Source organism: Tribolium madens, unplaced genomic scaffold, assembly GCF_015345945.1.
Source record: "Tribolium madens isolate multiple individuals breed KSU strain unplaced genomic scaffold, Tmad_KSU_1.1 Scaffold_2;HRSCAF=44;Tcas5.2_LGX, whole genome shotgun sequence".
Taxonomy (NCBI): domain Eukaryota; kingdom Metazoa; phylum Arthropoda; class Insecta; order Coleoptera; family Tenebrionidae; genus Tribolium; species Tribolium madens.
In genome coordinates, this window is record NW_025400995.1 from 1,651,815 (window position 1) to 1,679,310 (window position 27,496).

A 27,496-nucleotide genomic window follows, 5' to 3' on the forward strand; every position below is an offset into this window, starting at 1 on the left:
TTGCAAAATTCTATAAAATGGAAAAACTTTCAAGGCGCATGCGTGTTATCAATTAGCTGATGCTCATGCGTATTGTCGAATTTCCATGAAAAGTGTTGTCTATTTTAGCAAGTAATCTAGTATTAAAAATTCATTTGTTTGTTTGATTTCGAGTTTGCGATTCCAGACGACCGAAAAATGCCAGTTAGAAAAGCAATACATGCTGGTAGTTGGTACACAGATTCAGGTAAGTGTTGTCAAACATTGATCAGCTGTTTGTAGTTTTATTGTTCATGAATATGGTGCCAATGACTCCTCTTTCTAGGTCCTGAATTATCGCGACAGCTCGAATATTGGCTACATCAAGCCGATTTAATCCACGGTCCTGCTCGAGCTATAATTGCTCCGTGAGTTTTATAAATTTAAAAAAAAAGTTATTTTATTTAAAATTTTAGACATGCAGGTTATCAGTATTGTGGGGCTTGTGGGGGGCACGCTTACAGACAAGTCAGTCCTGTCGTGGTAAGGCGTATATTTATTTTAGGACCTTCTCACCATGTCCGTTTATCAGGATGTGCCTTGTCTACAGCACGAAAATACAAGACCCCCCTTTACGACTTACACATAGATTCACAAGGTAATATTTTAATTCAATTCAAAAAAACGTTACCGATTTTTATTTCAGTAAACGGCGAATTAGAAATGACGGGTCAATTCGAATGGATGGATTTAGATACTGACGAAAATGAGCACAGTATTGAAATGCATTTACCCTACATAGCGAAAGTTATGGAAAAGTGAGTCTTTTCTGTGGGTTTAAAGTGTATAATAGTGGCATTTTAGTTACAAACACCAATTCACCATAGTACCTATTCTTGTGGGTTCTCTTAGTCCTGAACGGGAGGCTTGTTATGGCCGAATATTGTCAAGTTACTTAGGAGATCCTCAAAATCTTTTTATTATTTCGTCAGATTTCTGCCACTGGGGCCACCGGTTTCGTTACACGTATTACGACCGTTCTTACGGTAATATCTACCAATCGATAGAAGAACTGGATCGTTTGGTATGCACCATAAAATCCACCGTTTAACCAATACAGAAATGAATTTTGTAGGGTATGAACATAATAGAAAATTTAAATCCGACCGACTTTACGAATTATTTAAAGAAATTCGGAAATACGATTTGTGGTAGACATCCTATCGGGATACTTTTACAGGTGAGTAGAAATTGAGTAAGAATTGTAACTATTGTGAGGATTCCAGGCCGTGCAAGAACTTTTACGCAACGATAGTAGAAGAAACGCGAATTTAAAATTCCTGAAATATGCTCAGTCAAGTCAGTGTCGTAATATGAATGACTCATCAGTGAGTTACGCATCAGCTGCCCTTGTGTTCGAGTAGTCAGTGGCCTTACAGCTATCACATTGACTGTTATTAAAATGGAACACCTTTGATTAATAATTGTGCGAAATTTTTTATCTACCCTAGGGATAATTACGTTGATTTTTAAGCTTATTGTAACAATTAATTTTTGTAAAGCTAAATTCTAAAAACCGATAGTTTAGACTTTTGTTTTAAATAGTATGTAGGCCCCTTCAGCCACTTTTTACGGAAAATACCTCGATTTTCAAGGATTAACAGAAAAGCAGAAAAAATCGTGAAAACACCCCCGTTTTAAGGTATATTTTAAAATTAAGATTTTTTTTCTTGAAGTTAAAAAATATTAATTTATTTAGAAACAAGGTAATAAAAAAAGAATACAGCCCAAATGATCAAACATTTTTTTTGAAATTGACGTGTGGTAAACCCACATCTTACTTTCAAACTCATATGTATTGATAAAATCAATGTTGTTTAAACAATTATCAGGAACACCTTGTTTGTGTGATATTATTTGTCCTTCACGAGATAATTTTTTTAACAATTTTTTCAGGATTAACTTAAAAAAACTTGCGAGGCTCCTCTGCGGCCATATCAAAATCCCGCACATTGCATGCACAACGAACTGGGGCATAGCTTATTGATGCGTAAACTCTATCATCACTATGTTTTTTTTCAACCACACGCATTCCAAAAACCATTTTAGTAATATGACGAAACATTTTTTTTTAAATCTTCCTCATTATGTGGAAATGAAACGAGGATTTCCTTTCCGCTTAAATCGGGAGTCCTATACTTGATTTTGTAAACGACCGTATACACACATGCTGGCTGGCAATTTCTTTTCCATCGTGTGATTTCATGTATCGTCACATCTCTGTATAAGCTCCAAAAAAAAAGTTCTGGGCGGCCTCCATGTTTTCTGTATGTAAACAACCAATTATCCACGGCAATTCATCTAAATTATTTATACATTAAAAGACAAATAGACACATATGTATTAAAACTTACTATTACTCAAATTCGGATAATCTCGATATAATTCCTCTTTATAAGCATTCATTATGGATAGAAAGAGGGGCACATTGGTTATTTTGTTCTGTGGGTTATTTTATTATTCAAATAATCTTTTGGTGAAATTTTTGTGGGAAATGAATTAATTAAGAAACGATGTTAAACCAATTCATTTAATAAAATTTTCGGTTGTTCCAAAGTATAAGTATATTGGGACAATGAATAAAGTACCAAAATAAAATTTTTCTTTAACAGTTAAAAATAAGAGTTATTATAATTACAGTTAATTATTTCCGTCATTTATTAGAAAAAATCATATGAAAATAATCACAGACGACTTTTCTGTTAACCCTTGAAAATCGGGGTATTTTCCGTAAAAAGTGGCTGTGTCTTGAAGGGGCCAACATACTATACTGTTTTATATAAGAGTAATAGATTAAGTTTGTTTATTTTTTTACTAACAGTTCCACCAAGTGACATCACTGTGAGTTGGGAGTGTTTTGGGATGAACAAGATATTACGCAGCTCAGTTGGTCATGACCAACTAAAATAAAATTCTTAATTTGTTTCAGAATCTTGTTAATTTTATCGTAATAATTTAATTCAATGTTATTTGTTAAATGTAGTGATCGTTACTTTGTATGCATTTTGAAGAAAACAAACAATGAAATTTCGCAATACATATAGAACTAAGGTTGTGAAATTTTACATTGTAGAGTCCCCGAATTGTTTTATACTTGCTATATGCAGTACAACTCTAATAATCTGGAAAATGGGTGTTGATCGCTTGGTAGTTGTATTTAAGAGTACCAAAATGTTAGAAATAAATTTTATATAGTGGATCTGGATATTGGGAGTTATGCTGTATTTTTCAGTCCTGTGAATTAATAGTGCAACAGCTAGAATTAGAATTTTTGTTATATATTATGTTCACGTAATTAGCTTAGGACTTAATTAAAAGAGAAAACAGCGCGAATTTTTATGAATTTATTAAGTTCTTAATTTATACCTTTATATAAATTTGAATAGATTATGTGCTAATGTTAGAATATGATTATATACAATAAATTGTCCTACTGTAGGCCTACAGTTTGTAAGCCTAAAGACTGTAAATTTACAATATGAAGTACATATGCCTTTAATCAATCAATCTATTGGATGTATAAACTGTGAATGCAATTTTATATCATTCTTGTAACACAAAAATAAATGTGAAAAATATTTTAACCAGCGTTTTATTTACTCGCGCAAAGGACTTAAGGTTATTGACACGATATCTAAGGAGACACGTCATCAATGCAATGACGTCAAATGTCCGCGTCTGATTAGCAAAATCGCGACACAAATTTAGAAATTTTCCAATTTCAATAATCACTTCATTGCAACTTTCTTTTTTTGACAGGTGACCATGCAAAGTGGGCGGGGCGATCTTCAAAATTTTGCAAATTAACTCGAGGTCAAAAAGTGAACTTTTCGAGCGTATTTATAAATTTTTGGAACATAATTTCGTAACAGTGTATTTTTATTTCACCTAAACTCGATGTTTGATAAATCATGATAAAAATAAAAAAATCAATTTTTTTTCTCAATTGATATAATTAATAATACTGTCCGGTGGTCATGTTAATAATAATAATAATCAAATGTTACCATTGAAAATATTGACATGAATTATTGTGGCGAGTGGCGACCCAGTTTGGAGTTTGTATAGCCGGTGTCAATGTAGGTGAAATGAAGTTGCACCAAACAAGAGAAATCGTCGTTTGTGTTTCCCTATGTCCTAAGAAAATCGCAAATCGGGTGCATAATATATGAAAAAAAGCACAGTGTTCCACACAGAAAATACCACCAAGATGTAGGAAGTGTTCGTTTCGGTTTCTGTTAAATATTTCCAGTGTTTATGTGGCACAGATAATTGTTTTCGACTTGGACGATATAAACATGGCTACTATTCAGACTCTTGGAACTCTTTCGGATTAAAATCGTCTTAAATGGACGTTAATGGTACAAATAGAAAAGTACGCCGAGAAAGCAGGATGATTGTGACATGCCGAGGTAAATAGCCTCACTCCCGAAAGCAGCCCCTTCATATAACCTCACTTACCTCCTTAGAACCAACTGCTTGTTTACAACCCCCCAATTGAACCAAAAACTAAATTCACTTGAATCTAAAACTAACAAAGCCAACGACAAATTTGCCATTTTTCAAAAAAATTCCAACACCTCCGTAGCACCTTATGTTGTGCTTCGCCCAAAACATCCCCAAGGACCCAAACCGTGTTTTCCAGAAGGGAGTTTCGCAAACGGAAATTTCAAACATTGCCAAACTTTTTATGCTCATACATTGTGACACTGTTTGTTTATGCCACAAAAATGGCCTGATTATGTACTTCATGATAATAACATCAGTTGACACAATTAGTCGGTTGTTTTTTGTGTTTTCCGGGCAAATTTCGATCTGTGGGGATAAAAGGTACGATTTTAATCATTATTTTGCCGACTTATCACAACAACGTGATTTTGAGAAATGGTGAATGCTGTAATTGCATACCATATCATAAACAGTTTTTGCACAAAGTTTTAAGTGAATTTATGCTTTCTTACCCTAATTACGTCTCAAAACACACATTAATTAACTCAAAAACCAAATTGACACAAGTGACATTTAATCACAGGTAACTTGATTCCCAGTTTTTTCAAAAAAATTGTTATAATCTTTCATTTCAGAAAAGTGCCAAACTTATGAACTTTTTTAGTAAAGTTGTTGAAAAAAAATCACGGAATTTTGAACTATTTGCTCCCCAAAAAACTTTTTTTTTATATTTTAAAGCACATGCACTTTGATTTCTAGTTTTCGTTTTGTTTTAGTGACATTTAATCACCGGCAACTTGATCCCCATTTTTTTCAAACAGAATTTGTTAAAATATTTGATATCAAAAATGTTACGTTTTAAATTTGTCAACGTTTCTACGAAAGTTTACGTAATCTTTAATTATTTGCGCCTCAAAAACGATTTTTTTTAATTTATCACTAGCAAGATTGACATTTAATCAGCGGCGTCTTGATTTCTAGTTTTTGCTTTTCATTATTTTTAAGGCAAAAATTGTTTTTTGTGTTGTTAGGTGTGGGTACGGTTTAAATTTATGCTTTCTTACCTTAATTTGCCAAAAAACCCCAATTTTGCTTGAAATAATTGGCTCACAAAAACTAAGTTGACTGACAAATGACATTTTATCACCAGTAACTTGATCCCCAGTTTAAAAGAAATCGTTAAAATTTTTGATAGAAAAATGTTAAATTCCAAGCGTATGAACGTTTTTACGAAATTTGTAAAAAAAATCACAGATCCAAAAAAAGATAATTTCTTTTTGAATTCATCACTAGCAAATTGACATTTGGCCAGTGCCACCTTGATTTTTAGTTTTTGAGATAAAAATTTGAGTGGAGGATTTGAGGTATGTGGGGCTGTCTTAGTGATTAACGTGTTGTTTGTGTTTAGGCTGTGTCTGCATGTCCGGCTGTAGTCTGGGCAAACTATGAACTTATTTGGCTGCCTCTTTCCGTGTGCACTGCAGCACAGTTGGTGGAGTGTTGGTAACGAGCAGTGCATGACTGAGGAGTTCGTCCACAGGATGGGCGTGAACGCTTCCACGGCACCCGGTGTCGAAGCTGGTCCTATGCCCAACAGCATGGGAGTCGCGGATCCTTGCACGCCTCCTTTCAGGGACACAATTGGGGTAATCGTGAGGGAGCGCAAAAAGAAAGTTACTGGTTTTGCCACCTTAAAGAAGAAATTTATACGTCGGAGAAGATCATCAAAGGCGTGCGACCACGGAAGGATGCTGCGTGAGCTGGTATCTGATTGGAGTCCTCTAGAAGTGGCGGCCTTACTAGAGGAGTACGAAGCGTTGGCCGCTTTGAAAGATCTTTGTGTTCAAGCAGAGTTGGCGCGACCGCCGGCTGCCACCTTCAAACAGGACCTCTCAGCCTTGTACGACTTCAAATACTGCACCGATGCTGATTTGGTCTACCGAGGGGCTTGTTTTCCTATACATCGCGCCCTACTCTCAGCCAGGTGCCCTTATTTTAGAGACTTACTTGCCGGTTGTCCCGGTTACGGCGCTCGAATATGTCTCGAATTGAGAACAGCCACGGTCGATGTGCAACTGTTCTCGGCTCTTTTACGATATTTGTACACTGGAGATATTTGTCCGCATGATACCAACATCGATATCAACTTGTTGAGGAGATTACGAGAGGAATTCGGAACACCTAATGCCTTGGAAGCCGATCTACGTTACTTACTCGAAATTGGTGATTATGCCGATGCTGCTTTAGTGTTCACTTCTGATGGTTCCGACTGCCAAAGACCCGACTCGGGTAGTTCGGAATACGGTTTTAGGCCAAAATTAGAATTACCATGCCATAAAGCCATACTTTCGGCTCGATCGCCGTTCTTTCGAAACTTACTACAAAGACGATCGAGGAGCGGCGAAGAGCACACAGAACGGGCCTTACACATACCTACCAGAATCGTACTCGACGAATCAGTCATACCAAAACGGTAAAACTCACTCATATTTGACCTAATTTATTTAAACCACTGATTTCAGATACGCACGTGTTTTACTCCACGCTATTTATTTAGATCACGTTGATCTCTCGTTAATTTCACGCGGTGGTTGTGGGGGTGGTTTAGGCGAAGCCCAAGCACTTACACATACCGGACGGGCGCGACCATCCCCCCTGGAAGAAGCAATGGAATTATATCAAATCGGACGATTCCTCGAGCTAGATATTCTATCCCAGGGCTGTGAAGATTTAATTTTAGAATGGTTGTCACTTGAGACACTTCCGACAGTACTTCAATGGGCCAAACAACCGCACGGATCGGCTTGGGTCCACCGACAGGTAATAGAAAAATTGATTCCACGACATTTCATCACGGACACTTCATCACATCCCAATTCATCACTTTGCCCATTCATCACATCCATTTGCAAAATTTTGCTGTAAAATACTGGTTTGCGGAATTACATTTTAAATGTTTATTATCCTTTTCAGAAAATTTCAGAAAAAAAACTTTGCCAAGTTTTATAAAAGAAAACAAAACAATCATATTTTATAAAATTATAATAGTGACAGCTTTCGGTTACAACAAACCAATCAGACCTTTACAACAGGAATCATGTTCAGAAAAATTTAATATTTATTAAAGTTTACTCTCGAGTTTTTTATTTTTTATAAAATACATAATATACAGAATATCTTAATTATACAGGGTTATTCACAAATATGAAGCAATATTTGAACCTCAAAAATGACCTATAAAATGGTGTTAATTTAAATAATAACTCGTGTCCTATCTCTACTGATAAGAATTTTACAGCCCTCGGAATGTGGGTATGTATATTTGATTTTTTTGTAATAACTATGGAACTATTTGACCAAATATTATAAAATTTAGAACATTTCCTTGTGACAACATACCTTGTAAACTGGTAATCACGAAAACCGGATACATCCACTCAATTTCCGGTTCCAGCAGTTGCAGGTCATTTTCTGTGTTTTTTTGCTCTCTTAACACGAATTTTTTATTGCCCAAATAAATAGAGTATTCAATTTCGAATAAAAAACGCATAACCTTTAATACCCTTAAAGTGAACCGTTTCAAAGATATTTTAATTTAAACTGAAGACAGCTAAACGCTGAATTAAAAAAATAGGGATTTTGAATAAATGATATCCACGGCAACAAATGACTATGGTCCCACAAATCGCTGTCATGCATCTGTCAACTTTGACATTGGACAATTCTTGGGCGATTAATTGAAAATATTTAATAAAAGAGTTTATTTCAGACTCCAAACGTAATCTACAATAAATCCAAATCGATCTCGTAGCATTTAATTTATAAAAAATTCACAAAAATTTATCGTCAAAGTTAACAGATGCCTGGTAGGGATTTATGTGACCATGGTCATTGGTTGCCGTGGATACCACTTATTCAAAATCCCTATTTTTTTATTTCAGCGTTGTGCAGTCCTCAGTTTAAATTAAAATATCTTTGAAACCGTTCATTTTAGGGGTATTAAAGGTTATGCGTTTTTTATTCGGAATTGATTACTCTATCGATTTAGGCAATAAAAAATTGGTGTTAAGAAAGCAAAAAAATGGGAAAACACAGAAAATGTGACCTGCAACTGCTGGAACCGAAAATTGAGTTAATGTATCCGGTTTTCGTGATTACCAATTCAAAGGGTATGTTGTCACAGGGAAATGTTCCAAATTTTATAATATTTGGTCAAATAGTTTCAAAGTTACTACAAAAAAATCAAATTTCCATACCCACATTCCGAGGGCTGTAAAATTCTTATCAGTAGAGATAGGACACGAGTTATTATTTAAATTAACATCATTTTATGGGTCATTTTTGAGATTCAAATATTGCTTCATATTTATGAATAACCCTGTATAAAAATAGAAGATCAAAGAAATTAAAAAAAATATGACACTGTTCTAAGAAAAGTGAGTCTATTTTGTGTTTCATAACTGTCAATCATATTTTGTAATCTAATTTTTAATGATTTGTACTTATTCTTCATTGAAATGCGTTTAAAAATGCGTAAAATTTTTCTAAAAACGTATAGAAAACCATTTTCGTAAGACCTACTAAAAATTTTATGACACATTATAAGAGATTAACCACACAATGGCTTGAATTTGTAGCCTTCCATAAATGGCACGTTCCTTTGCATGTGTTGCTGCACCCACCAGAATAAAACAGGGCCGTATTTAAAACCAAAGTAGTGGTAGAGTTTTACCAAGCTATTATTAAAAAAAAATCTGCTTTATTTAATACTAACTTGTTAATAACCACCTGGCTTTATTAAATTTCTTAAAATACTTGACTACATCAAAAACTATTAAAATATTTCAAGTATTTTAGACAAAAAAAAAAGTAAATAATCCGGCCCTGTTCAAAATTGACCTGTTTCAGGGTCCGGGTGGGTTCCACTAATTTATGATTTGTTTACCCTCTGGTTTACTCTTAACAATACTGCATTTAACTTAAAAGTAATAAAATTTTTAGTAGGTCTTAGCAAAATGATATTAGTATATTTTATAGCAAAATTTTGCAAATGGATGTGATGACGAGATGTCGCGTGATGGGTTGTCGGGACACCAGAAAAATTACGCAACTCAACTCCAAATTGTTTTTTAGGCGTTACATTTCCTTCGTGAAGAGTTTCAACCAGTGGCTCAGTCTCCGGTTTTGCATCAATTGGACAAAACCCACCTCATTGAAGTATTAAAAAGTCCGTTTTTGCAAGCTTCTGAACTCGAAATCCTCCATGCTGTACTCAAATGGGGCGAAAATGAGTTGGTTCGTAGAATGGAGGATCGAGAACCGAACATTGTGAGTCATACAGCGCACTCAGTGGCTCGTAAAGGTGTAAAAAAGCGTGATTTGAGTGATGTCGAGCTTCGCGAAATTTTATCCGATTTGCTTCCATTGGTCCGTATGGATCACGTACTGCCCCCAAATAGTGATATTCTAAACCAAGCGATTCGACGTGGTTTAGTGAGTACTCCCCCGAGTCATATGATTGGCGGTGATCGGGAGAATTTACGAGTGAATGCATGGATCAGGGGTGATAAAAATAATGGTCTTTTTGTACAACCGCGCTTGTTTATGCCATACTACGACGAGGTGAAGGTCCTCGTTGAAGACCAGTTAGTACAAGAAGTGGAAATAATGCGCATGCGTCGTGCCCGATACATGCCGGACATTCCCGATACGTTGTACATGGTTGAGGATAAGCCCCGAGTGCATGGGGCTGCTGGTGTTGATGTTTTAGCTTCGGTGCTCCCCGTGCCTGACCCGGCGGTAATGAACGCAATGTTGAAACGGGAACAAAAACTCCGCCAATCGCCGAGCTGTCAACGTGCCCTTAACATGCCTTTATCCTCCCGACATGAAATCAACCGACAAATTCGACTCCGTGTCGTGCGGGAGTTTAATTTGCCCGATCCAGTGGCCGACATGTTGGAGAATTGCTATTGTGTTCCCGAGAACGATGATAATGTCACTGAAAATCACACAATTTCGCCGAATAAGGGCCTAAGGGGGTGCTATAATCGCAATATGACGTTTCCGCGACCGGGGGCGTACACACAAAGGCACGAATTGCCGGCTGTTATCCCTGAAGGGGAGTTCCGGTTTGCGAACGAACCGGAGAGTAGCTCATGCAGTGATGGGCATTTGTCGGATATAATGCCCGATGTGGCGATGGCGACGGCCACTTTGGGGCAAATGCAGTTGCAGGAGCAGCAGGAGATGGAGCTGGATTTGGGGGACGGAGCCACTCATCTGCATGCCCAAATGGCCGGGTCGTTGCACCACCCGATATACCGGCGGTACCAACCTTCTACTTATCCTCATTTGAGGTCTGATTCGCAATCTTACCACACTCCTATGCCGAGATTTTTATAGTTTTAATTGTTTTTCTTGGTTTCGCTTTCGTGTCTTGTACATAAAGATTATCGGGAATAATATACATCTGTGATTTTCTGTGACGAGACATCTCTAGTTTTAAAAATATTTATTAGATCGTTTCTTTTTTATTTTCGAGACTGAACCGAGATTTTTTCGATTACAGATGATGCCCGAGTTAATAATACTGAGAGTTGGTTATTTAATTGATCAACATATTCCGTTAATTCTGTATTCATGTACCTGTGCGTGTCTTGTCTTAGATGTTGCTGTGTTGCTGTTACATGTAAATATATTTAGAGTCCACGTGACAACTCTTAAACGGTGCGATTTTATCCATTACTAAGTGCAATGTGTACTTAACACTCTCATAACGACTATCATTAACTGTTTCAACAACGAACATTTCATTCTACAGTTTGCTTTTTGATTGCTATCAACTGTTTTTTTGCATATCATGCGAGGAGAGAGCTGGAAACGGTGACAAAAATTGAATCTCAACTTAAGCTCTTGCTACTTAAGACTTGGCACATTTACGTTAAATATTTTGTTTACAGCTCCCTCTTTTAATTTAGTTATAAATTGTCTGTGATTAATGTTCTTTTTTTGAAGTTGCTACATAAAACATTTCTTGATCGGTTGATGTTGCAGATCACCATTTTGTGATATGTATTGTAATCTACGTTGATGTAATCACATTATTGTTATACATACATGTTAGCTTAGAACTGTATGGTTTATAGGCTTCTATGGGTAATTATTATTTAATAGAATCCTAAATGTACTCAATCGGATAATTCATGCGATTCAGGGTATCCACATAAACATGAGACATGTTTATTTGTGATATGTACTTTGTATTCATTCGGTTATGTTGCTACATTTTTAAATACTTTTGCAAACTGCAGTATGTTACATTTCAATATGAATATTAACACAATACGAAAGACATTATAGCTTATTACATAATTTATTTCAAAATGTAAATATATGAAATACAAAAAAATGATAATTCAATTGTTGTTTTGGTAAAAATCACATCCAACTTTCGTCGGTTTGAGTCGCTTTGTCTACGCAACGGGGCCGTGCAAATCTTAGTTGATACAAGGGACTTATGGCCCTAATCGGTCGTCGGCATTTAATATCAGTCAATTTCATTCTCTTCAAATCGGGGGCGTCAGTAACTGCGTCATTATCAGGCTGAGACCTCTTGATACCTACACCTGCTGAAAACAAGATTAGAAACGACAAAAAATTAAACTAAATCATTACAAAAGCTATTTTGTGCCGTCATTGAGATGTTACTCACGACCGACTTCACCATGTTTGTCATCGAGGACCAAATGTTTGTTGATTTATTCAAAGACAAGTCATTGTTACTTTTCGAAGTTGCGCTATCATTATTGAAGACGTTTATTTGCAAAGAAACGTTAAAATGATTCGTTTTGTTGTCAATCTTCTCAACAATGTTACTACAACCGCTGAAGTCCAACTGTGTTAATGCACTTTCCCATATGGTTCCTTTAGTGTCAATCTCGTTTTCCTCACACTCTGGAATTGTATAAGGGGCTGTTTTGTACAATTCTGGCTCCTCAGCAACACTTGAATAGGAATCATCAGAAACATTGTTTGAATCTTCCGGCTCCTGTTTCGTAATTTCTACAAAAACGCGTTATTTTATTATTATTTTAATGAGAAACTTACGTTTAGGCAGGGTTAAATATTTGGGTTTCTTGCACAATTCGCTCACAGAGGGGGTTTCCGAAAAAGTCACCCTTTTCTTGGAGTCGCTCAAATTCGACGACCCTGTCATTTTCAAGTTTGATTTATGGTAGACAATTTCACTCTGGTTAATCGGGGTGATTTTATCCTCCTTGTCACTTTCTTTGTGTATCAGGGGCGTACTTGTCGCCCCCATTCTGGCCCTGATCTGGTGAGGCCCGACTTGAACCGCTTTGTAAAACGGGGTGACTTCGAGCGAGAGTTTCTCCTTTTCGGTTAATGAAGTGACTGGAGTTTTCGGTGATGCTTCTTGCATTTTGAGAGTTCCAAGTTTTAAAGGGCATTTATCGTGAGGGACGAGCTCGTCAAGAGACGTAAAAACTTTCTTACAAAAAACACAATGCAGGGGCCAATGAGCGGCTTTTATGTGGTTTAGGAGCGAAATTGATGCGTTTTTGACCGTGGCCCTGCCGTAAATACAAATTTCACACTTGGGGTTCACGTTGTGGTAATTTTCTTCGTGGGACATTCGGCAATTGACACAACAGAAAATTTTCGAACATAAACGACAGTTATTCTAAAATTGGTTTATAAGTTTAATTTGATACTTTTTGTTACTTACGTCTTCAAATCTGTTCATTTTTTTCAAATTGCCGCTACAAAAACCCGCCAAACTCGATCGGTAACTTTTGATTTTTTTAACACACAAACTACACTAAAATTCCTGAAACCGCCTAAGCCGACTTATTTAAGGGCACAAAACTGAATTTAATACACGAATTAGTTGAGTATTGTCGATGGGAGATTATAATTTATTTAAAATTCCACTTTGTCTACCATCAGCCATGTTTGTTTTTATAAACAGCCGGTAATCTGGCGTTTTTCTATGTTTTCTTCATGAAATTTAATCTCTTTTGAGATATGTATTGAAAGCGGTGTTTCTTTGCTGTCTGATAAGGTGTTAGAAATGAGTGGGGCTGTTTATGGGGGCGGTGAGTGTTTTTAACCAAAAATTCATTGTTTGGTAAACATAACCTTGTTGTAGACGAAGTTGGGGCTCTTGTCTTCGACATTGGGCACAACTCGACTAGGGCGGGGTTCGGCGGTGAGGATAGCCCCAAGTTGGACATTCCCTCGACTGTGGGGGTCTGGCTCGACTCCCACGACGATGTCACCCAAAAGCGGTACAACATCGGCATCACGTCGATTAACGTTAGAAGATCCGGTAATTCCCCCGTCAAACAGGTGGTAAACTCATTATTGACCCTAAATTTTAACATTTAATAAAAAAAATACTAATCTAGCGCATCGCCTGAAATTTTCAACTATACCGCGTGCCTCAAAAATAAGTACAATGTTTACAGAGGTCAATAATGGACTTTACCGACTCGCTGGTGTGAATGAAAAATGAGAGATTTAGTTTTGTAGAAATGGAGCTGACGACGTTTTTGAAGGACGGTATGGTTGAGAATTGGGAGATTTTTGAGAATTTTTTGGATTATATATACAGTAACGCTTTGCGGGCGGTGCCAAACGACCACCCGCTGCTTATCACTGAGCCGCCATGGGTGACGGCCCCTAAGAGGGAGCAGTTAACAGAGTTAATGTTTGAGAAGTACAATGTTCCTGCTCTTTATTTAGCTAAGAACGCATCCCTCGCTGCCTTCGCCAATGGGCGTCCGACTTGCCTTGTTGTTGATAGCGGAGCTACGCACACGTCCGCTGTTCCTGTACATGACGGGTACCCCCACACTTATTCCATAGCTTGGTCTTTTATTTTTTAACTGTGTTGCTGCTTTACCATTTTTGTTGCTTAGACGCTTGTAGTTGGCTTGTGTTTGTGATGTTTCACTCTAGTAATAAACGTACCCCTCACAGTTTTGTGCTGACACAAGCTGTGGTTAAGTCTCCAGCTGGTGGAGATTATTTGAGCACACAATGTCGCAATTATTTAACTGAGAAAGGAATTGAAATTGTCCCTCCTTGCATGGTAGCCTCGAAAGAACTTACTAAAGCTGAAGAAGCGCCCAATTTCAAACGGAGACTCTTCCAAGCCAAGCTCACCGACTCCTGGCACAATTACATGATCAAAGTGAGTCTCACTAAACTGTCACACAATCTCAACACTAAAATTACAGCAAGTTATGCAAGACTTTCAAGCTTCAGTGTTACAAGTTTCTGATAATTTGTACGACGAAGAAGTTGTTAAAACCATGCCGGCTATTCACTATGAATTCCCTAATGGTTTTCATAAAGATTTCGGTGTTGAACGCTTTAAAATCCCTGAACCGCTTTTTAACCCCATTGCTGGGACTAAATCGGGTATACAACCCACGCTAGGGGTTGGCCCTTTGGTCACAACCAGTGTGGGTATGTGCGATATTGATATCAGACCGGTGAGTAAGAGTCACAAACTTGATTTTTTCTACCACTGATTCACAGGCGATGTATGGGAGTGTCGTAGTGACTGGGGGAAATTCAAATTTGCAAGGATTTACCGAACGGTTGAATCGTGATTTGGCCGCAAAAACACCTCCGGTGAGGTTACTTTTACGATTTTTCTTTATTATTTATTTGTTTTCTAGAGTATGCGCTTGAAGATAATTAGTGCTCCTGGTGCCACTGAGAGGAAATTTGGGGCCTGGTCAGGGGGCTCGATTTTGACATCTTTGGGTTCGTTCCAACAACTTTGGGTCTCCAAACAGGAGTATGACGACGGGGGCAAGGCCATAGTGCAATCAAAATGTTTGTAACTCGCCTCGTATTTACTTTATTCAGTATTATTTTTATTTTGGTGTGATAAAATTTACAGTATTTAAGGCCTAACGATCAACGATTATTTTGGATTAATTTTTTGCGAATTTGTGATATATTTGTTGAAATACTTGTGGCAATATTTTTGTACTGTCATGTTCCTATTAAGTGTTCATTTGATTAAGTTTTTATAAGTCTGAGTGATTAGTCACACTAATCAAGGTTTCAAACCTATGACATTGTCTGTATAGGTTTGAAACGGATGTTATAATACTCCATTAAAATTTTTGTGATTTCTCGATGTGCCAATAAAATTTGCCAAATCAAATGAACCATTTATTAAAACCTTGTAATACTTTTAATAAATTAGCGTTGAGGCATGGGAAGGGCACAGATAGCATTGTGGACATAAATCGATACGATTCCAGCCAAAGTAATCCCAATACTGTCGGCAAAACTGGTGATTGCCATCGAAAACTGCTTATTCTCTTCACGGACCTGGAAAACTTCCATCGTTGGACTCGAGAGGGCGCTAGTTGCGTACTCACCTCAGTCGAGATCCTATAGAAAGTGTTCACGTATGCAGCACCTCCTAATAGACCCTCCCACAACGTTAGGGCCAATATGATCCAAAAACTTGGCATATAATAACATATAACTTCGGTAGTGAAAATCACTACATTAACAGCCTGTAATACCGACATGATCCATATATGTTTAATATGGAAGAAATTAACCGAAGACCGGGATGCAAACACCCCGATTTGATAAGCGACCTGAAGCCATCGGTACTGATCATCAGGGTCCAAAACCGTATTTTCGAAATTAACTAACTCGAACTACAATCAAAATTCTTATTGACTCGATTAATTTATTGTTGAAACTCACAGTTCCTTGATTTATGTAATACTCTAAAAAGTAGACTAAACCGAACGGAATCATGTATTTGAAAAGCGAAGGAACTTGTTTGAGTTTTTTCCTGAATGCTTCTTTGGGATTTTTTATTTCTTCATCGTTTACATCGGCTTGGATGTCGTTTTCGTCCATCACTTCGGGGCTTGGCAAAATTATATAAAACCTGCAACAATTAATGTGGTTAGAAAACAACGTGCGATCAAAAAAAAAATAATTAGAGAAGGCGACGATTAATGTTCTACAGTTGTTCTAAAGTGAACATTATTTCACTCAAAATGAATAAAACGCAAACTTGTCATTTGATGTCAAAAATCAGGATTGCCATCTGAAGAACTTTAATCACCGCCTACTCTAATTTATTAATTTTTTTGATGGCACGGTAAAATAACTTAGAAAATAAATCACTTACGTCACAGCCATCATTCCTGGAACTAATAACATCACTAATAGAGTGGTTTTGAGGCCTAATTGTTGTAAAAGGGAGTATGAGACAGCACCGATAACGCCAGCACCACCGGTGCCTGAACTCCAAGTTGAGACAACATTTCTACAATTAATTTTAAACAACTTGTTATCAATTATTGTGTTAATTACTTGTCATAGAACGAACTGTATTGGAGATAGGTGACTTCCCCAAGTCCTGAACAGAAAGAAGTCGTAACAACTCCTAATAAAGACATTGTAATGTTTTGGCTAAATGCTACTAAAAGAAATCCGGCTGAGGAACAAAATATACAAATGGCAACCCTTACACTGGAAATAAACCAATAAAAAGTTGTTTTGATATTTTGAGTTCTTACTTTACGAAGAAAGGTAGGAAAGGCGCTAGTAACTTAACTAACAAACTTGGAATAATGTCGGCTAGTAAAATGGCCCCTGTAGACATATATGTACAGTTTCTTTCAGTGCTTTTTGTGCCCTATAAAAAACTCTTATATATTTAATTTTGCAAAAATTTGTGAAAAATCATTGATCTGGAATGACAATTGCCTGAAAACTATCTGAATTTTGAAAATTCAAAGAAACGGGGACTAAAAACTAAATCAATTATTACTTCAGATTCTCCAATGATATCACTAGCCGCTGTGAGCATGACAACGTATCCGTAATTGTTACAGAGTCCGAGAATCCAGTAGGAGATGAGGGCCCGCCAAGGTTTGCGTTTTCTGCGGTCTTGCAGAATCACATCCTTGCTTTGGTATTCCATTTCGGAGTAGTCGCGTTTTTTGGGCCTTTTCGAGCCTAGTCCTGGAAAGCGAGAAAAACTGCGATCGATTTATCGGTGCATCTACCAGGCGCCAGCATAAACACAGCTTATAACTTATTAATTTACATAGAGCAACCACTAGCGCGAACAAGCAAATCGCATTTGGTTCGTTATCTATTCATATCAGCCGTGAAATTTTACATGTGAGTTAATACATGCGCCAAAATTGTTTTGACATTGACGAGGCAACAATCAAAATTAATAAGAAAGGTCCTAATGAATATTTATAAATTGTAACGACATTTAATCAACCCTTTGTATTACAATCACGAGTCAATCAATTCGTCCTTACTGTGAAAATGCCTCCGAACACTCATCTTACTCCTCGAAAAACTCCTCCTCATGTTCCTGATCATCCCTAAACCCGGCACTGGGAAAACGCAACTAACAGGTGCCACGCACGCTCTTATCGCGAAATATCCCTTAAACAGTGATAACGCTTTATTTATTGTTATATTTTACTGGTTCAGCAGTCCTCAAACTATTTCAACTATTTAAGGACAACCACTTTGCTAGGAAAAGTCTAAATCAAGGGTAATTGAAATTTTTCATTACTAAGAATGCAAATTAATTAATTCCAATAAAGAACCAATTAACAACTTGCAGTCAATTTTAATAAACTATAAATAAACCAATTTTAAATTGATTAATAACAAATTTAGCGTGATAAGAAATCGCGGTATTTTTCCCAATTGATAAGCGACAGAAACGCGAATACAAAAATCACTAATTACCGCCCAATTAATTTCAAGGGTCATCTCACGAAAACTAGTAATAGTCATTTTTTACCACTTACCACAATTGGAACACTGATCTTTTGAAATTCAATATTCTGATAAGTGCTCGTGCAAGCACATGCGAATCAAGAATGACTTAAGAACTCACTTCTATCTCGGAACTGCTCTATATTTTGGGTTATTTTAATCGACCCTGATTTACGCAAATGTCTAATAAATGCAATGTGTTGATTACCTTACACATGGGGCGATAAAAATCGTGGACAAACTTGCTTATTACAAAAACCACCACAAATATTTATTATTTTTTACGGTGCGACTTTTCTCACACTTTGACAGGTTCAATTGTTACATACAATTGTTTGCGTACTTATTAGATAAATCAATAGAACAAAAACACTCAAAGGACAATTATTTCGGTCATTGTCATTATGAAATATTTTTTTCGCGCGTTATTGTATTATTGGTTGCATACACATTACGTAACAAGGCACTAAAAATATACATATTCATGGATTTTATTAAATGATTTAAGTTGTCACAGTTTTCCATTTAATGGAAAAGCGGTTGCACATGTCACATCGAACCGTAGATTACTCTTAATTGACTTTCCGCTAATCAAATTATACATTTAGAGCAGTTCGGTGGCGTTTTTAGCCAACATTTATTCCAATCTCTTCATTTCTAAATTCTCTACTATCGAAGTAGAGAAGTAGTATAAAAATGATTTTTCCAAATAATTAACAACGTAATTCACAACATAAAGATTGATGTGATTAAATTAGTTCTGAATGACATTAATGACACTTTTTGTGTGAATCGGCCTTTAAATTAAAGATGCATTTAGACTTGACGCACATTAATATGAAAAAGAGTATAACTAAAAAATGATACTATACCGAATAAGGCTCCAGCGTACTCGAAAGGGATAAAATCCATGCTCAACCTACAAATAGAAAAATGACAAATAGAAAGATTTATGTAAATTGTGTCTCATCAATTGTTTGATGGATAAATAAATAACTATTTACGTGGCTTTGCATAATCAGTGCTTATCGATCAAATGTCTGCATCTCTCGTGATGCAATTTTAATGCCTCCAAATGTCAACATCCAAGAATTGAAACTTTTCCAGTCGAAATTTTTTAATTCGGAGTCATTAATTTTGCACACGGATCACTTCCCGGTCCCGCTTTTACTTTGATTAAAAATCCAGTGCTGCAAACATTTTCCAAAATGTACCGTGCGATCAAAAATACATAAATTAGAGTAGGCGACGATTAATATTCTACAGTTGGCAACAATTTTTGCTGGAAGTCGTCTTCCAGGACCGTCCCCAAGGGCGGGGGGACTAGGGGGTTCAGAACTCGCGTCCCAGAGAAAAATGCCATATAAGGTAAGATACCAGGAACATGGAAAAAATGTTAAAAGAAAATTATCTATAAAAATTTCGAAGTTATGAGGGTTTAAAGTTTGCACTTTGACTCTATTTATTTCTGTTGGAAAAATAATTTTCCAAGTTTTTTTTGCTATAGGCTATTAAAAGAGGAAACAAGGAAGCTGTATCCTAAATTGTAACTCTGTTCAATGTTATTTGTGGCTTGCTTTTATTGGCAAAATGTTTGTCTCTTTACTAAATAATTGTAAAAAAACATATACAAGATCATCAGTATCCTTAAATGGATATAAAAAATGTCAAATGTCAAAAAATAAGTGTCAAAATTTTTTGACAGATAGAATTTTTTAAACATTTTTTTCATGTTCCTGGTATCTTACCTTACTTGAAAATTTTCTCTGGGGCGCGAGTTCTGGCTCAGCCTCTATAGTGTTATAAGTGTTAAAAATTTATTTATTTTTTGTTATTTTAGTGAGTAAATTTTAAATTTTTGTGAATTAATTTTTCATGTGTTAATTATACAGAGTTTCATTTTTATTGTTAGGTACCTACAAATTTAAATAGATGATAGAATATTTAATTTTAAGACAAAAGTTTCTTATAAACATGTTTCGAAAAATGCTATGAAAGAGAGCTACACCTCCTAAAAAAGTTACGTTTTTTAAAAAGTTTTTCCTAATATTTCAGAATAAATAAAATTACAAAATTTGGTAACCTTTACACACCTAAACAAATGCCAAGTAACAAAATCAGGGGCGTCCTGAACGGTAAAACAAGTTTAATTTTTAATTTTCATGCTGTTTATAACATAACATAAATTTTTAAACCGATTTTTACTAAAAATCCGTAAATTGTATAGGAAAAACGCAAAAGACCTTTTTTTATGAAAAGCTATAAAATTTTGTTGATGAAAGTGTAAGAAACCACAGGCCAAATAGTTTAGTACTTTTTACCCTAAACCCATCCAGTTTATGAAGCCCCTAATTAAAAATTTCAACATTTTATCTTTTTTTTTACTTGTTTAGGTGTATAAAAGTTATCATCTGTACCAAATTTTGAAAATTTTTCTAAAATGATTTCGGAAATATTGAAAAAAACCTATTAAAAGACTACCCCTTGCGTAGTATTTTTCGATATATCTTCATAGAAAATTTTTGTTTTAAAAATGAATATTCTATCTCCTGTTTAAATTTGTAACAATAAAAACGGGACATCCTGTATGGTTTTATACTTAAGTATTAAAAATTTATTTTATTTTTTGTTACTTTGTGAGTTTGTATTTTTTCTGTTTAATTAGGATCTCTTATTTCAATTTAAAATAAAAACGTATACTTAGAGATAAGCTTGCTTTTCTTCATTTCATTTTCATGGACCAACAAGAAACCCTTTCCGAAATAAAATCCTGGTTACGGCCCTGTCGTCTTCTACAGCAACAATAAAAATTTGCTGATCTAAACTGAACATTATTCACTCAAAATGAATAAAACGTAAACTTATCAAAATCAAAAATCAGGATTGCCATCTGAAGGATTGTAATCACCGCCTACTCAATTTTTTTTAGATAGTATGGTATACTCGTTTTCATATTACTGTGCATCGAAGATCGAAGTAGCCGTTGAAAGGGGTCATTTTAGGGTGGCAACCATGCGAAAATTCAAACAATTTTAACCTCAATCTTTCCCAAAAATTATTTTTTTTAATAAATGTATACCCCAGGTGGCAAAAAATAATTAAAATTAACATAGGGTGGCGAACTTTGTCATTACTGATGTGATTGAATGACATTAATGACATTTTTGTGTGAATTTAGAGTTCCACAACCTACTTGATGCACATTGATATAAAAAAAGAGTATATTTTGATTTTGTCATTTTAGGGTGGCAACTATGCGAAAATTTAAACAATTCTAACCTCAATCTTCCGTAAAAATAATTTTTTTAAATGAATGTGTACCCCAGGTGGCAAAAAATAATTAAAATTAACATAGGGTGGCAAACTTTGTCATTACTGATGTGATTGAATGACATTAATGACATTTTTGTGTCATTTAAGATACATTTAGAGTTCCACAACCTACTTGATGCACATTGATATAAAAAAGAGTATATTTTGAGGTGATTTTATACGGGGTGGTCGCAGGGGATGCGCTGGCAGACGGCGAGCTGTCCCGGTGACGGTTGAGGCTGATTGCAGCATCATCGCATATGAAAAGGGTGAGTTAGGGGTAGGTCGGCGCGTCTCAGATTCCATTATTCTACCCCATTGACAAAGGCTCCCCAAATATCCTATTCGAGCCGGTTTTTTACGGAACGGATGCGTGAGAGGGGTGAGGCCCAGGTGCGACATTGAACGCATTTGATGCACGGCGATCTTGCAAACAAAGATCGCAATCAGCAGCCCAACGGCAATGGGTTGGAGCCCCAGTCCCGAATCGCGTCTCGAAAAGTTAAGACACGCAGTAGCGCGCACCTGTGACACCCCCGACACGTGACTCCGACCACCAATCGCACTTGACCGCGACACATTCAAATTTTACAACTCTTCAGGTAATAGAAAGTGACTCAATAATTGGGACGGGGGACCCTAAACTACAACCCTAGAAATCCGAAAATACAAGGGAAATGTTCTCGCCGGCTTGATTCTTTTATCTAGGACTAATTATTGGACGAAATATGTACCCCAACACATGTCAAAATAATCATAAGTTTCCAAAAACAGCTGCAGAGCCGAAGACAGTGCAAAGTTCAAAAATTAAGAGGGGGTAAGTCAAGCATCACACTTCTAGATTATTCTATAGATCTTTAAATCACAGTTTTATCAAAATATTATTTTTTTTACTTACGTGTCAAAAAATTAGCACAGTGATGAGCTCGCAGACTGACCAGAACTCACCGCGAAGGAATGTGAAGTACAGTCGGGGCCCCCGATTAGCGTATTGTCTAAACTGGACAACTTGCACTTTGAAATTGACAAACTTTGTTTAATTACGCAAATCTCTACACAGCACAGTCGTTATATTAGACACAACTCCTATTTTTCGAATTTTGGCCCAAATTTTAACCAAATTTATGTCAAATGATAATACTACTGAATGAATAATGGAACGATTCGGTACAAATTACGTAATAAAAATTTATTTAAAACCAGTTCTTTGCTTTGAAATTACGCGAGGGCAGACATTGCCCCTGATGGATGACTCATAAGTACTACAAAAGTAGTATTTTTAAGCAAAATTTTTCGGCACACACTGTACCTAACAAAATTAGTAATAAAGGTGATAAGGATATCGCAAAATTCTTATGATTTTCAATGACAATTGAATTTTTATTCATCGACTAACAGAAAAATTTAATTTGAGATAACAATAATTTACAAAATTGTTTTTCTGTAGACACAGATGAGCCGGAAAATGGAAAAGACACCGTTCGTTTCTAATTATTCGATTTTAACAAATTGAAAGTTAAATTGAAAAATTACTAATTAATTTATATTAATATTTTAACAATATTGATCTATTAATGTAGTTTCTGTAGTGTTGACAAGTTCATGATTATTTTATTCCAAAAGTGTACATTTTATGAATGAAAATTTAATAAACTGCAAAATTGCAAGAGCTTAGGTTCGATTTTTGCAATTACTACTTTTAATACCTACAAACCCCAAAAACTTATGGCTTTTTGAATCTAAATTACGTTTGTATAAAAATAAAAAACATACAGGGTGTGTCAAAACTTGCGCCTCAGAGAAAGGTAAGGTACGATACCTGAAACTTGAAAAAAATGTTTAAAAAATTCTGTTAAAAAATTTTGACATTTATTTTTTGACATTTGACATTTTTTATGGCTATTTAATGATACTGATGACCTTGTATTTGTTTTTTTATAATTATTTAGTAAAAGTACAAAAATTTTGCCAATAAAAGCCACAAATAACATTAACATTTACGATGCAGTTTCCTTGTTTTCTCTTCTAATAGTAGGAAAAGAAATAGAAAATTATTATTTTTCCAATATAGTGCAAAATTTAAACTCTATTACTTTGAAATTTTTATAGCTTACATGGCATTTTTCTCTAGGGCGCGAGTTCTGGCGCATAGTATGTTCTGTAAAAATGCCTATTATTTATTTTTAAAAAATTACATTTAAATTGAAGTTGACACTGTAAATTGAAGCAACAAACTGAACATTTTATGAGGGACCGTTAACTTGAAAAAAATGTGTAGCTAATTTCAATTTAAAAAAAAATTACCGAAATTCCAGCAATTCCAATAATCCATCGTAATTCCTTTGTTTTCAGATTAATTCATATTATAATTTGATATGAATTTTGCAACTCCAACTTAATTTTCGTAATTTCAAATTAATTTCGTTAGTTCTATAAAATTCAACGTAATTTTGAAAAGAAATTAGAATCCAGTAATTCCAGGGAAATTCCAGTAATTCACAAATAATTATAAGCAATTTCGATTGAATTATAAAAAGTTACAACTAATTTCAGAGTTAACGGGCCCGACATTTTAAAAATTGTTAAATTTGTCTACTGTACTGTTCGTTTTTGTTAATTACACAAAACTGCAATCTTTTTTTGTTTTTTCGTAAAAAGTAAGAAAATTCAGTTTTTTCAAGTCACCTAAGTGCAACACGATACACTTTAAATAGGGTAAGTCTGGGAGAGATGACACATTTTGAAAAATCTGCTGTAAAATTATGATTTTTATTTGATTTCAAACCACGAATAACAAAATAGAAAACACATTCTTTTAAATACATCAAAAGATTAATATATTCTGATGTGTAAAATTATTGACAAATCTGTATCCATATTCATGTACCTACATTATTTGAATTCAATTCATTAACTTTAAATTTTAACTTTGATTTTGATATGATAAATGTACTATTATTGTCTTTTGTAATCTTTTTAGTCAGTTCCCTGCATTTGGGACACTTTTTTCTAATGTAGGTAAATTGAGGATAAAACTAGAAATAAACATAAAGGAGAAATAATTCACTAAATTAAATATTTTATTGCAATTAAATTTTATTCGTTACGTGATTGGTTAAATTTTGATGAAAAACCAATCAGATTTCAGCATTTTGAAGTTAATTGCGATTAACTCAATTTTGATTTAATTCACTCTCTGTAAACCCACCCTAAGATTAACATTTTGCTATGAGAGAGGGAGCTTTCTCCCGGCTTACCCTAAGTACCGAAATCGGGGTTACTTTTACATAGTTTGAGAGGTTTTGTTATTGTAACTTTTTTATTTGTTGCAATATTTTCTTGAAAAAAATAGCATCAGAACAATTGATCCTTCTGCTTTAACAAACAAACTTAAAATTTTGCTTCAAGGTCATAGTCTTTCCAAAAAAAAAATTTTGGTGTCAAATAATTACGTTGAAAATCAAAGTAATGCTAGCCTGTGACACCTTAAAACTAAAAATATGTAATATATGATGTAAACAAATATGTAAATAACATTAAACACCAAACATAAAATATATATTTTATAAAAAAAATAAATAAGTCATTCTTTGGTATGTTATGTGAAAAATGTCATATAAGGTGAGATACCAGGAACATGGAAAAAATGTTAAAAAAATTTTATCTATAAAAATTTCGAAGTTATGAGGGTTTAAAGTTTGCACTTTGACTCTATTTATTTCTGTTGGAAAAATAATTTTTCAAGTTTTTTTGCTGTAGGCTATTAAAAGAGGAAACAAGGAAGCTATATTCTAAATTGTAACTCTGTTCAATGTTATTTGTGGCTTTTATTGGCAAAATTATCATAACATAGATATAAAAAAATGTCAAATGTCAAAAAATAAAGATCAAAATTTTTTGACAGATAGAATTTTTTAAACATTTTTTTCATGTTGCTGGTATCTTACCTTACTTGAAAATTTTCTCTGGGGCGCGAGTTCTGGCGCACCCTGTATAATTTCGGTGGGTACCTACACTGAAAATGAAACAAGATTAGTAGCCCCATAACGTGTCAAAGTAACCCCATTTTAGGGTCAGTTCGTATATAAAAGTATGTAAAAATGTTCTTGTCTAAAAAAAACTAAAAATTTATCTCTGATGAGAAGTTTTGCCAACAGTACATATTTTTCATTGAAGCAGCATTTCTTAATCACTTGCGTTGAGTAGAATATAAAAAAATTTTTGCTTTGTTATACAGCTGCATTCTGCATTAATTAAAATTGTTTCGAGATGCGAGTACATATTTTTCAACATTGTTTTTTTCTACACGAAAATTCGAAAAAGTATGGAAAGCTCTTTTGTCGGTTAAAAACCAGTTGTACAAACAAACAAGTTTTTTTTCAATGACAAAGACTCACCATAAAGTAAAATCGTCATGTTTTTTGAATGTGTAAAAAATGAGCGATTTTTGGTCCGTTAATAATGCAAGAGTTGCATTGCAGATAAATCCGGAAATAGCAATGCAAGCCTGCGTCAAAGAGTCGTCGAGGTGTCAAGAAACGAGGCAAATTAAAAATGACTGGGGGTTTGGAAGGGTAAATATTTTGATAAGGGTGTGATTCGCTAATTAATATTTAATGGTCATAGGTCTCCATTTTGGTGTAGGTGTCAATGGGAGGAGCTTGAGCGGGTAAATGGAGGGAACGGCCAGTCAGGAGGGTTAAAAGCCAGACTACCGCCCTTTTGTCGCGCACATCCGGATTCGGTGTCGAAAGCGCAATTACCTTCCGGAGAAGTCTTCACCTGATCTTCACCGAGTCAACAGTGCAACATCAGTGCTGAAGTGACACCAACTTCCGGTCACGCTGTATCGGGAGTGCCGTGATAACGCGATTTTAGGAAAATTCTCGCGACATTTGCAGTGACGACATTTCAAATTTATCGCGCCTAAATTGGAACCGAAACCGACAGGTGACAACGGTCTGTCTTATTACATATTCACGATTTGCATTCGTGAATATTTAAAGATTGGCACGTCAACAGACGTATTATCTATACGAATAGCAGACTGTGGCCCGGAAATTCTACTTTAACCGAATTTAGTCCATATTTAGACGCCGACTTCTTCGAATAACCGAGTTTTGAAGATTTCAATGCTGGAGGAGACGACGAACTTGCAGTTCCTTTTGCTTTTGATTGTTGCTCAGAAAGCCGGACATTTGAAAGGCTTTCGGGCAATAATCATTTCCAAAGAGGACTCATCACAACTCACCTTTTGTCATATTTATAATAAATCTTTTTACAATACTGAGATTTTTATTCCCCAATATCAATCACTGTTATCTGAAAATTTTTCTCAAGTGTGAATAGTCTCGCAAATATGAGACTTGTAAGTACCTTATTATCTTATCAAGGGTCAAAAGACGCTTTGTGAAATTTATGAGTCAATTAAAGGTTTGGAACAAAACAAAAACCAGTTCCCAGAATGTATTTCTTTAATAAGTTTAACTTTGATAATTAAATATAAAAATAAGCAATTAAATGACAAAATGACAAAAAATAATCAAATATCTATCATAAAATACAATTATGTATTCTAAATTTGTTACATTTTGAAAAGCGTGTGCGTCACAAATAATTCTAAATCATTAAAATTTAATGACACTATTTGGATCTCCTCTATAATATAATGGTCACCTTGTATTTCCAGGTAAATACAAATTATTAAAACTATTTAGAATGCGTAAAAATTTGCAATCATATACCGTGAAAAATGTAAAATTGTGCAATATTAAATAACGATAAATTTTGTTCGAATATTCTCGAAGCGTCCAATTAAATAATGCAAAGAATTGGCGAAAAAATGTGTGTGCGCTTAAATTTTAATTACTCCCGGAGTGAACTTTGAACT

The 27,496-nt window shown here is 35.1% G+C and overlaps 5 protein-coding genes across 9 annotated transcripts; 3 read left to right on the forward strand and 2 right to left on the reverse strand.

The window, feature by feature from the left end:
* The first annotated feature begins 67 nt into the window (after positions 1-67).
* Positions 68-3,602, forward strand: LOC123006805 (protein MEMO1). Its single transcript, XM_044401592.1, has 7 exons — positions 68-226; positions 305-386; positions 435-616; positions 665-776; positions 823-1,042; positions 1,094-1,198; positions 1,245-3,602. Exons 1-7 carry the CDS (start codon positions 178-180, stop codon positions 1,380-1,382), a joined length of 888 nt encoding a protein of 295 aa, XP_044257527.1. The 5' UTR covers positions 68-177; the 3' UTR covers positions 1,383-3,602.
* A 224-nt stretch (positions 3,603-3,826) lies between these two features.
* LOC123006841 (BTB/POZ domain-containing protein 7) lies at positions 3,827-11,889 on the forward strand. The gene is made up of 4 exons (XM_044401683.1): positions 3,827-4,430; positions 5,876-6,940; positions 6,990-7,287; positions 9,601-11,889. Exons 2-4 carry the CDS (start codon positions 5,913-5,915, stop codon positions 10,870-10,872), a joined length of 2,598 nt encoding a protein of 865 aa, XP_044257618.1. The 5' UTR covers positions 3,827-4,430; positions 5,876-5,912; the 3' UTR covers positions 10,873-11,889.
* On the reverse strand, positions 11,830-13,817 carry LOC123006844. 2 transcript variants are annotated; one of them, XM_044401690.1, is made up of 4 exons: positions 13,217-13,817; positions 12,577-13,171; positions 12,145-12,531; positions 11,830-12,098 (listed from the first exon to the last, which is right to left on the reverse strand). In XM_044401690.1, the coding sequence occupies exons 1-4, from the start codon at positions 13,232-13,234 to the stop codon at positions 11,908-11,910; spliced, it is 1,191 nt and encodes a 396-aa protein (XP_044257625.1). In that variant the 5' UTR covers positions 13,235-13,817; the 3' UTR covers positions 11,830-11,907. The 2 variants fall into 2 exon arrangements, with proteins under 2 accessions (XP_044257625.1, XP_044257626.1); XM_044401691.1 differs by having other exon boundaries at positions 11,830-12,095; positions 13,217-13,811.
* LOC123006843 (actin-like protein 6B) lies at positions 13,037-15,676 on the forward strand. The gene is made up of 7 exons (XM_044401689.1): positions 13,037-13,586; positions 13,640-13,819; positions 14,023-14,335; positions 14,473-14,686; positions 14,733-14,990; positions 15,037-15,132; positions 15,180-15,676. Exons 1-7 carry the CDS (start codon positions 13,562-13,564, stop codon positions 15,345-15,347), a joined length of 1,254 nt encoding a protein of 417 aa, XP_044257624.1. The 5' UTR covers positions 13,037-13,561; the 3' UTR covers positions 15,348-15,676.
* Positions 15,354-22,754, reverse strand: LOC123006842 (battenin). Of its 4 annotated transcripts, XM_044401686.1 has the most exons (9): positions 22,505-22,754; positions 19,167-19,213; positions 17,318-17,511; positions 17,064-17,182; positions 16,858-17,016; positions 16,673-16,810; positions 16,237-16,426; positions 15,897-16,187; positions 15,354-15,846 (listed from the first exon to the last, which is right to left on the reverse strand). In XM_044401686.1, the coding sequence occupies exons 2-9, from the start codon at positions 19,204-19,206 to the stop codon at positions 15,715-15,717; spliced, it is 1,263 nt and encodes a 420-aa protein (XP_044257621.1). In that variant the 5' UTR covers positions 19,207-19,213; positions 22,505-22,754; the 3' UTR covers positions 15,354-15,714. The 4 variants fall into 4 exon arrangements, with proteins under 4 accessions (XP_044257621.1, XP_044257623.1, XP_044257622.1 ...); XM_044401688.1 differs by lacking the exons at positions 19,167-19,213; positions 22,505-22,754 and adding an exon at positions 18,503-18,618; XM_044401687.1 differs by lacking the exons at positions 19,167-19,213; positions 22,505-22,754 and adding an exon at positions 18,327-18,469.
* Between the last annotated feature and the right edge of the window lie 4,742 nt (positions 22,755-27,496).